This window comes from Gymnoscopelus microlampas (genome assembly GCF_963454915.1).
Source record: "Gymnoscopelus microlampas genome assembly, chromosome: 5".
NCBI lineage: Eukaryota > Metazoa > Chordata > Actinopteri > Myctophiformes > Myctophidae > Gymnoscopelus > Gymnoscopelus microlampas.
Genome location: NC_139942.1, coordinates 50,710,461 through 50,721,636, shown reverse-complemented (window position 1 = coordinate 50,721,636; position 11,176 = coordinate 50,710,461). Strand labels below are relative to the sequence as shown.

General features: G+C 40.4%; 1 protein-coding gene across 1 annotated transcript; it reads right to left on the bottom strand.

The window, feature by feature from the left end:
* Nucleotides 1–6,240: 6,240 nt before the first annotated feature.
* On the bottom strand, nt 6,241–8,969 carry LOC311046501 (apolipoprotein L3-like). Its single transcript, XM_084058845.1, has 3 exons — nt 8,414–8,969; nt 8,172–8,288; nt 6,241–7,090 (listed from the first exon to the last, which is right to left on the bottom strand). The coding sequence occupies exons 1-3, from the start codon at nt 8,854–8,856 to the stop codon at nt 6,250–6,252; spliced, it is 1,401 nt and encodes a 466-aa protein (XP_083914971.1). The 5' UTR covers nt 8,857–8,969; the 3' UTR covers nt 6,241–6,249.
* Nucleotides 8,970–11,176: the final 2,207 nt, after the last annotated feature.

Genomic DNA, 11,176 nt, shown 5'->3' with positions numbered 1-11,176 from the left:
TGTTACCAATGATACTAATTAAGGCTCTGTTCCATTTAGTGTGGCATAGTGGTTGTCTTATTTTCAAGGACCCCCATAACTCTGAGAGTGTACAAATGGAACCAAATGGACCCTTACGGGTCCATTTGGTTCCATTTGGTTCCATTTGTACACTCTCAGAGTTACACACCCACCATAAGGGGCCATTTGGGAACCAAAATGGTGTGTTTCTAGTGAGCCAACATGCACAATATCACTTAGCATTTCTTCTCAAAGGTCTTGTATTCAATCATGTCAATAACAGAGCTCCAAAAGTCCTATACAACAAACACAAACACAACAAACACAGCCTAGTATAATATACTCTACCCTGTCACAACTCACTACCTACAACAACACAACAAACACAGCCTAGTACACGCATACTCTACCCTGTCACAACTCACTACACCCTCAACAACAGACACACTGTAGATTCACATCAGCTGGAATGACATAAGTACACAACAACAGAACACAAGTTGACAACAACACTGCATCGAATCACATACACAACAGCAACAGCAACAAAAAACAAAACAAAAAAACACAGGTTCCTACCCTGAGATGTCTTCTTCTTGGCTTCATCAGTTGTGTACGCCTACTGTCCATGCCATTCTGAGCTCTCTTTGCAAGTGATTTCCTCATTGTAAGGTCTTACTCTGTTGTGTTGACCCATAAACCCATGCAGGTGTTTTAAGCCAATTACTACTTTCAGTGTTATAGGTGATACATTCCAGTTCCTCATGAAGATAATGAACTTCTCTCTCATGTAGTTTAGTTTAAACTCCAGTTCCTGAAAGATAATTAACTTCTCTTCCAACTGGTCAAACATGTAGTTCAGTAGTTTAAACTCCCTGACAAACAAGGCAGTTAGTATCAAACACTGCAGGTGTGTGGGGGAGGGGGAGGGGAAGGGGAGGGGGGGAGGGTGGGAAAACCTGAGGATTTAAAGAGCCCACAGCGTTGCCAGATTCTACGAGAGAAACAAGCAACCGCGTATATGAAAACAAGCCCATATTAAGCAATAAGGGCAGCTCAGTCAAACTTTATTGTCTAATGTTGTGGTTCTCAAACATTTTCATGTCAAGGACCCCCAATATTTGCAAGCGACTTTACATAAAAACAAGCCAATAGTCGCTTATAATAATAAGCAGACTTGGCAACACTGGAAGCTGCTGCTAGCATAGGGAGTGTCTGACAATAACCTGCATTCATGGACTGTCTGCTTTTAGGGACTATCTGACAATAACACTGAATGTTTTCTGTCTTCTGTCATTTGTTGTTTTCATGTTTTTTTTGTTTTTTTTGGAGACTTTGGCTGCCTTTTGGATGTTGTTCCAGTAAATAAGAGAAAGACGTTGTCTTAATCGAACAATGTGTGTTCAATTCTAATACATTCTAAAGACAATTCAGTTTAATTAAAAACATAATAAACCATAATGTCTGATTCTAATAAGTGACTTTGTTTTAACAGGATATACAGTTTGTTTTAAAAAAGAAATATAACCTTTATTTACGAAGGTGTCTTCATGCTTTCGCATGAAGACACACACACACACACACACACACACACACACACACACACACACACACACACACACACACACACACACACACACACACACACACACACACACACACACACACACACACACACACACACACACTTCAAAGTCTTCTTGTTTGTTCCTATATGTCACAGTCCAACTCCCACACAGTGAGATGTGTAATGTAAACCCTGGTTGATATGGTCATATAGATTCAACATGGGATACGAAGATGAATCTGACACATAGTTTCAGTGTTAAAACGGATACAATAATTGCAGATAATAGCAGATGTACAAGCTCATAGCATTTTTTCAATCCCAACATTTGTAACTCAAATCTTTGCTTCTGGGGGTCCCTGGAACTAAATATTTTGAGATGGGGGTCCACGGTCAAATACATTTTTGACCCCCAAAATGCTGTACAGTACTGTGCAAGGTGTTTGAACATAGCCTATATCAGTTACAAAATAGTCACACAGTACCCTCTGGTGGAGTAATGATAAAACTGCAGCTGAGACAGCAGCCGAGCCACAAACACAACAAAAGGATGGATTTAGTTATTACCACACTGGCCCAAGAGCCCAGGGGGGCCCTATAGCCATGAGCCTTTGTGTGAATTGTCACTGTTATTAACTTGGCATTTCTTCTCAAAGGTCTTATAGTCAATCATGTCAATAACAGAGCTCCAAAAGTCCGGGAGCACAATCATTCACTTTGTAGATGTTACAAGAAACACAGGGCAAAAAACAAAGGATAACGATTATGTATTCAAGATGTAGACAAGATGTAGTAGATTCAGTAAAAGTCACGTGTGTTTTCATGACATACATAACATACATATATGAAATACATAGACATTCTGAGACTTCACATTTACTAAGACACAAACAGCTGTAATGTACAATGGGAAACACAATGCAGTATGCATGACCCCCTTGGATATATACCAGAAAAAATCACTCACACTGAACTGGAATCTCTAAAATCCTCATGAGTTATAGGGTTAGTTAGTAGTGTACCTGCTGGGGGGGGGGGGGGGGGGGGGGGGGCTTTTACAAGACTTGGCGGGGGCCCATTGTCTCATAATCCACCCAACAAACAACTATAGAGAGGTTTACTCTAAATTATGTAAACATTTTATTCATGCAGATTCTGAATATTAATCTTGATAAAAAATAACGGTTATAATTATTTGTATTAAGCAGGTGCGTAAATACAGCCTAACGCTTAGGCCTACGGCATTATATTTTGGATTGAACTATTTGAACATGAACCATGATGAACAAGCAATATACACATTTTATATAGCAGGGTCATCTTGCACAAATACATTAATTACCTACATTACCATTTGCGCATGCTTAATGGTTTCTCAATAATCAATTGCGTTTGAATGTATTTTCTAATCAAATGGCACTGCACAAAAATGGGCATTTTCAGATTAATCCTTCATAATGTGGTTCAGCTGACCTGTTAGGGCAATAAATTATAGACCACTACTCAACTCACAGGAGGTTATACTGTATAGTTAGGCAGTGCAGAGGATTTGAAATGTGCCCTGGAGAATTAATGAACTGTCGTGTCATTGTCAACCGGTCAGGATATCCGGAGAGATTATTTTTTTCCGGTCTTTGTCATAAAAAATCGGTCAAAACCGGAAGTATAGAACTGTCAGTAGGGCTAGTATAGAACCGAGTTGGGGAAAAATGTGACGGGAGATTATGTAGCGTACAAGGCAAACCTTTTCAGGTAATAGCCACAGTATAATAATCCATGATGTAAACAACATAACGTGAGAATTAAGCAACATAGAGGCCAGGGAGCACTGACACAGCTCCTTGTCTGCCAAGCGACCCCAGAGGCTAACATGGTATGTGAAATCATGTCAATTAAATCAAAGCATTTTGTTTTTAAAAGAGTGGGCACCTGACAAGCCTGCATGCATTAGAAAATGGTCTGAAATAAGGTAAAGTATGCATGATTTGAACATGCTTGAACATGTGACATTTAAGGCCTAATTTCAACTATTACTATAAAACGTGTGGATGTCATTATGGCATAAACAATAAGTTGAAGGGTAAATTTAGCAGGTTCAAATCATGCATACTTTACATTACATTATTTCACACAATTTTCCAAATCATTATTATTTTATTTACTTTTTTATATTTTGTAAACAAGTGGATATTTCAAACAAAAATGATATACAAAAAATATACATAGGCCTACACAATGCATGGGTGGTGAATGGCTGAAGCAATGCATTTCCTTGTGATTATGTAATTAATAGGATTTATATGGTACATTAAGTGTAATGCAGGTGTAAGCCCTGCATAGATTTCTATGTATTTTAGGGGGCTGGCTTCCCCAAAAAAAGATTTTGCTCGGCCGTCCCTTAAGTGTCCCTTATTTCAAATTCTGAAAGGTGGCAACCCTACATGTATACTGCATGTAAATATGTATGTTTCCCCTGCCCCCCTGCTCCCCTCTTCTCTTTTCTGCTTTCTGAAAATACCAAACGATGGAGCTTGCACAATATTAATTTCACCCACTTTTTACACCTTATGATTATGTACGGTACACTATAGTAGCCTTTCAGTTCATGCACTCTCTACTTCTCTTCTCTATGGAGAACAATAGCAAATTCATGATTCCCAGTATTAGACAACTGACAATTATACATCTTTGAATTTTAAATGTAATCTTTTATTGACAGTTTAAAAGAACAGCAGTACATTAAAATAGCCAAATGGGTAATGACCCCCCCCCCCCCCAAAAAAGTTAAAGGCTTGTTTCCAATCTGGTCCATACAAACATCTGGACAAATAACAGACTTATAATTAAGTGCATTGTTATTACCTTATTTATTAGGCCTACTGATGCACATATTAGCGCAAACAATGCAAATATGGTATTTTTATTGAACATTTTTCCAACTTGACCATTTTGAAAGCTTCTCCAGAAAACACAGATTGAATCTGCAGCCTTAATCATCACAAAAGGCTTATTCAGCTTCACATTCAAACATAAATATTATACAGTGTTATATCGGTTTGATACCGTTTTAACATTTTTAAGGCCGATATTACCGATATGATAACCGATTAATCATGCATAAAAAGTGTTTCCAACCATTACATTTCATATTGCTATACTGGTACCTGGTATTTTGAAAATATGTGTTTAATAAGTTGAACACTTGTTTAACCCGTAGGCTACAGCAGCCTATAACTAACGAGGCCTACGTTTGTCAAATTAGGAAGAATGATGTCAGACACAGCTCTCCTTCCCGATGCCAAATAATAATAGTAACAACACAACACGTTCAACAATATTGGAATATGGCCTGGATATAAATATTTATAACATCTTATGGAGTGCTCCAGTTACCTCAGCGAATATAAGAATGCTCACCCCAAAACACAGTTGTCCCGGGTCAAATACGTCGACCTTGGAACGGTCGCCATCAGGTACTCCTAAACGTAACCTCAGTGAAAAATGGGGGCGAGTGTGTTTTGGTGCGATCGTACCGGTTGCCTCAGTGTACGTCATTGTTTGGCGACAGGGCACGGTGTATTCTGATTTGAGAAATGCCATCAGCTAACGGAAGCCTTTCCCCTCAACAAAATTATGTTATCTAGCTATAATAGACTAATATTAGAACGTACTTCCAAAAAAATATATATATAATAATAATTTTAATTGTTAATATTATTAAAAAATAGTTACATCTGGTGTTAAGGGTCAAAATTTACCCTTATACTATAGAAGGTAAAAAGTAATACATTTTTCATAAACCCAAACTTTATTTTACTCCAAATAGCAAATGTAAATGGAGGAAGTTTCTCGCACTCTCAAACACACATTGAATATTGACATTTTGGGGGGAATTGAGCCACACTTCTCTGCCGGGTCAAATTTGACCCTTAACACCACAGATGTCACTTTTTTATAGAGACCATCAGAATTAACTAAAATGGTGGCAATTCATTTTGTTGCGTTAAGATAGCTGTTTCTGAGCATATCGTGAAGCCTTGTTCCAATAAAGAAATGTAAAGGGTACTTTTTACCTATTTAAACTTGAACAATGGAAGGGTTAATGTCAATCTTGATAAAATCGTTCCACACCACACTCTTATGTGAAGCTGCCATTTTCAAGCGGGCTTTCAAGCAGAAACTAAACAAAACTAGTCAGTGCGCACATGACCAGACAAGACATGCACTAGTGCAGCACAGACACAAACATTTCGAAAAGATTTACATTTATTACATTTTGAACTGGCTATTTTGGAAAACAGTAACGTTTATAACGTTTTTGAACAAGCCATTAAAGAAATGGTGTAATAAACACAAAAATCGATTTCTAGCACACTTCGAAAACCCTGCCATAAATGCATCCACCTGAAAACGACGTAGTATCATAATGAAACCCACATTCATTTCAATTTAATGTCACTATTATTTACAATGTGGACTCACAATCCACCTTCACCTTCATTTAAAGCTTGTATGTCCATCCATAGGAGTCCCCTGGCATAACTCTCCACCGTTTTGTCCTGTCCGTCTCAGACACATTTTCAAACTCACTGGCTGAGCTAGATTTCATCAGTCAACTCCTTGTAGCTGATGTGCTTTTGACTGCCCCCCCTCCCCCCTCAGAGGATAAGATCTGATTTTTTTCACCCTTTCTTGATAAAACGCCGATCAAGGTCACCTTCCTTCTCTGCTGTTAGAGAGTCATAGATCTTCTGCCATGAGTCCAGCTCTGAATGCCACAGTGAAGCTTTGGCTCGGATGATCAGTGAGCCTCCACTCTTGCTGCCTTCAGCCAGACCGGTGAGGTCTTTGTAGATGGATACGATATCAACGCCAATGAAAAGGGCATTTAGACCAATGAAACCACGGCGAGCTGACTTTCCGATGGCCGATGCCCCTTTGGATGCTGTCATGCCTATATCTGTAATTCTGTGGACCATGAAACTGCAGCCTGCTTTAACATCCTGGACCATCCCATTTGTACCAGAGGTGATCACAGCTTTATTAAGCTCTCCCTGCAGGACGATGTTATCCTCTCCCAGTGTGGTGATTGCTTTCTTGTACACCTCGTCTAGATACCCCTGGAGGCTCGTCACATCTCCCATGAATTTGTCAAATATCTCAACGGCTTTCTTTTGCTGTGTTTCATTAACATTAATGTCTATGCATGTGGTGACTGCACAACTGAGTCCACTGGCACCTCCTAATCCCGCCCCCACCATGGTTAGACTTAGGGACGCTCCAGCTGTTACAGGGGCCATGACCAGACCAAAAAGGGAGAGCACACCCCCAACTACTCCCGCTGAGCTACCTGCTACATTGGAGATCTGAGCACCCTTCTTCATATTATCTAGTGTGACAGCAGTTTCCTCCAGTTCAGTAAGACACTTCAACATTATGGGTTTACACTCTTTGAACTTCTCGGTGAAGGCAGAGGAGCATTCATCCTGGAACAAGAACCCAAGACGAAAGTGCTGGTCCTTCCTGAGACAGAGAACGAAAGGCGATAAAGAAGTGTATTGCGTTAAACTTTAAACTTAAAGGTTTGTGACTGAGAAGACCATTACAGTAGTTGAAATTGATGGAGATAAAGGCATGGATATGTTATTCTAAGTCTTGTATGGACATGAATCCTCTAATTCTTGCTACTGTATATTTTTAAGATGATAATAGGCTGACCTTTGTGACTCAAAGTGGTATTACATTTTTAATCTAAATCCATAATTAAACCATGTTTTCTGGCTTTGCTTTTAGCTTTCAGAGACACTGTGGGCAGTGGACACTAACACAGGCTTTTTAACCCTTGGCACCAAAGGTAATGATCTTAGTTGTGTGTTTGTTAACACATTCCATGCCAGCGTTTAATCTCATAATGTACTCACCAGTGCCAGCGTTTTATTTTTTTTAATTTATTTTTTTCATGTCGCCACAGACCTTGTTAAAATCCTTAAGATCGAGCACTAAACTATTTGTAAACACGGCGGAGATCCTTCTGCGTCGACGAGTGAAAACACCATGTAAAACCGATCGGCCATCTTGTAGTTACAACCGTTTATGTTAAACAGCAATCAGCGAGGAGAAAAACTACAAAGAGAAAATGGCGTTTGAATGTCCACTTTAGAATGGAGGCGGATGGGATCGGCAAAACCGGATCCCGGATAATTCCGTTTCCGGTGGAATGTGTACAATGAAATGTGTCGTGTCTATGCAATGCAATGTGAACTTTTTTTTAAAAAAAAAGAAAAAAAGACCACTTCGTGTAGGTCTACGCGATTGGCACGTGGCGGCTTTAAATAGGTTTGCGTAGGTCTACGCGATTGGGAGTCAATGTGTTAAGCTGAAGGACATCTAGTCATTGATTTGGTCAATGCACCAATGCAACAAATCTATGGAATCATAGTCATCTGGTTAGTAGGTAAATGTACATTTGAGTGTCATCCACACAATTATGGTAAGAGATTGTGGCCAATTGAATAAGGGGAGCATGTAAAATAGGTTGAATAGAAGAGGCTCAAGTACTTTGAGGAACTTCACAGAAGTGTGTATCTTCTTTTTTGACAGTTACCTTATAGCAGTGAGACATTTGATATGGTCAAGCATATCCAGTATGTCATCTTCAGACACATTTGTCAGTTGGACCACAGCTTCTGTAAGCTTCATATCCAGAACTTCTCTGCAAAAGCTATGAATGAGAAGATTGTGATACATTGCTAAACATTTGATAATGCCTTGTGCAACAGTTTTGCAATGAATGAAGAACAAATTAGGTTTGCGTTTGTGTATGAGTCCCTAACGTAATTAACGTACCTTTTCTCCATTCTCTTACATATCTCCTGGGTGTTAGATATGTAGTTGCCCAGATACAATGAATGCACTTCAACATTATGAAGGCTGGGAGAGAAGAAGGTACTTGCTTCCCTCTTAAACTGCAGGAGGAGTGGACAGACCTGGATTGCAGCAGTGATGACAGCCTGAACACTCTTAAAGCTTGTCCCCCGCAGCTGTATAAAAAACTGGGTCTCCTCTACAAACACATGCGGAGAGGTGACCGCCAGTGTTTCCACAGCATCCACAAACTTATTCAGCTTCTCCAGGCCTCCTATAGTGCGCTTAAGAATCACACCCTGCTTCTTCTCCAGCTCCTCACGTCTTGTTGCATCATTGTCAAACATGGTCAAGAAGCGTTCTCCCCAGTTCTTACGTGCATCTTCCCTCTTTTTGATGTACTCCATCTTTATGATGTCCTCCATCTCTTCTTTCTCTGCTGTCCTCTCACCCTCCCATTTTGAAAGTGACAGACAGAATTCTCTCACTGTAGCAATGTGACTGAGGGTGTCGTTGGCATACGAGCACAACCTCTTCTGCAGTTCCTCGAGGTTAGTCTGCAGCTTCACTCTATAACATCAAATTACAGTATGACATTTCTTTATGAAATAATTTTGAAAGGTGGAAAGTGGAAAATGTTGACACTGCATTTATGCAGTTAGAGGCACAATAATAATCTGAATAAAACTACAAAATGAATGTGTTTGTGGAGGATTAATTTTTTCACATACAAATGTTTATTCCACTGGCATTTTCCATATTGGTCCATAATTTGTGTGTTAAAAGTAGGGAAGGGAGGCAGCACAGTTGTTTCTCGTGAGGAGAGACACGAGTATAAAGAAGTTTCATGGATCAAACAGTGCGAGAGTTATATCGGTTCAAAGATCTTTTTGTGCTCAGGTGGCGCAGTGGTGGTGGTCCCTGCCCACCACCACGGAGGTTGTGGGTTCGAATCCACCATGGTGCATCTGGCTTTGTCGGGCATCTATACAAATACAATTGGCCCGTGTTCGGGGGAGGGAAGCCGGGCGGGGATTGGTCATTGCACATACTCCTACGGGGCACCTGTCAGCAGGGAGTGTTGGGCGGGAAAAGTCCTCCCGGTGGAGGCTCCTCACTGGCAGGTGAGTCAGTAGGATACAACAGCAGTGACAACACAGAAATGTGTGTGAGGAGGAATTAATTGGCACAATGACTAAATTAGCGACGTCTCACCGGCAGATCTGTGTAAACTTTCGGTGTAGGGTCAGGAACGCCCCCCCCCCCCCCCCCCCCCCGCGCGCGTGTGCATATGCGAGCATGTGACGTGCAGACGCTTTCCCCGCCTGCGCTCTATCGTCTAGAGTCAGAATGTGCTCGCTTGGATCAAACTTTCGGTTTGATCGCGGAGTGGCGGTCCTGCGGACCTCCTGACTGACGCTATGGCGGCTTTAGTGTTTTGTAATAACGTGTTTTGTGTGATCCGTGACCGGATCACATGATTTCTCAACTTATCTGTGGTCTAGATGAATGATATGAACCGACGATGTGCGGAAGGACCCAATCTAATGTAAAACACAAAAAATCCCGGGAATTCTCGGTATTGGCGTTAAACGCCATTGATTGCTCGGTTTTTGCAGTGAATGTGATAAAAAGTGCACATGCATTGATTTAAAGTCATGATTTGTGTGCGTGGCAATTTATATCAATCCTGGATCCAAGCCAAGGTTCGAACCGGGGACCTTCTGACTCACAGATACACACTGCAGTAACTCCTGAGCTACTTCACCCCCAAAATGAATTTGAGAGAAAGGTGCCCATGCAAATAACAAATGAGCATTGGAAACAGCTGAACAGAGTTTTCAGGGATTGTGGGTATTGTAGTCCATCTCCTTATTTGCAGAAAAATTAAAAATGGCAGATTTCAAACTAGTATTAAACAATGCACTTATCAAGACAAAACTTTGCCAATTTCTGTACTTCATCTATACAACATAGAGATGTCTGTAATGTAAACTGTTAAAGTAGGTTTTTTCCCTATCAACCAAATATATAGATATCGATACATGGCAGTACATCACATCGATATTCATATAAGTATTAGAACATTTTCATAAAAGGCGATAAAGAAAAAAACCAGACTCAGGACACAGGCAGCCATTGGGTGTAATTAAATATCTTGTATTCAGACAGAGAGAGTGGGAAGGTTACAGTATCACAGAAATGGTAGGCATCATCGGTCGTCGTCTCTCTGCGTTAAACAGAGAAAGCCCTGGTCTTTAACAGCGTCCGTTAACATAAACATATGACATCATTGAAGATACATCAAGCGTCCAGCCGTCAGAGGAGTAGTCCTGCTATTGGTGGATAGGATGAGTACGTCATCGTCAGATGAGGATGATGATGGTAGATGATGAAGATGGTGATGATGGTGTGAGTTTATCTTTGAACAAACAGCGTCGACATGTCTCGAACAACACGTTAGCCTCGGCTCTGACCTGTCTGGTCAGAGGTAACTTCGTGACACTGCGAGAAGGGTTATGCATTTGGAGCAGAACACCGAGATATGGTGTTCTTAAAACAATAGATAACCACAGAAAGGCCTGTAACTAATTTGACCTTGCATAGACAGAGACAGGAGAAATAGGGAGAGTAGAGTACATGACAGAATTTAGGCCAAAATGACAGCATTATATTAATTTGACATTTAAAGCAGGTTTAAGACATTAGACAAATTATGATTAATCAAAATATTTCTATCAAGCC

What these genes read in the sequence shown, in the direction of transcription:
- LOC311046501 (XM_084058845.1), bottom strand. Translation starts at nt 8,856, where the DNA reads ATGGAGGACATCATAAAGATGGAGTACATCAAAAAGAGGGAAGATGCA. An exon ending in TGTAAGAGAATGGAGAAAAG is followed by an intron (nt 8,289 to 8,413) that starts GTACGTTAATTA and finishes TCTCATTCATAG; the next exon opens with CTTTTGCAGAGAAGTTCTGG. An exon ending in AAATGTCTCACTGCTATAAG is followed by an intron (nt 7,091 to 8,171) that starts GTAACTGTCAAA and finishes TCTCTGTCTCAG; the next exon opens with GAAGGACCAGCACTTTCGTC.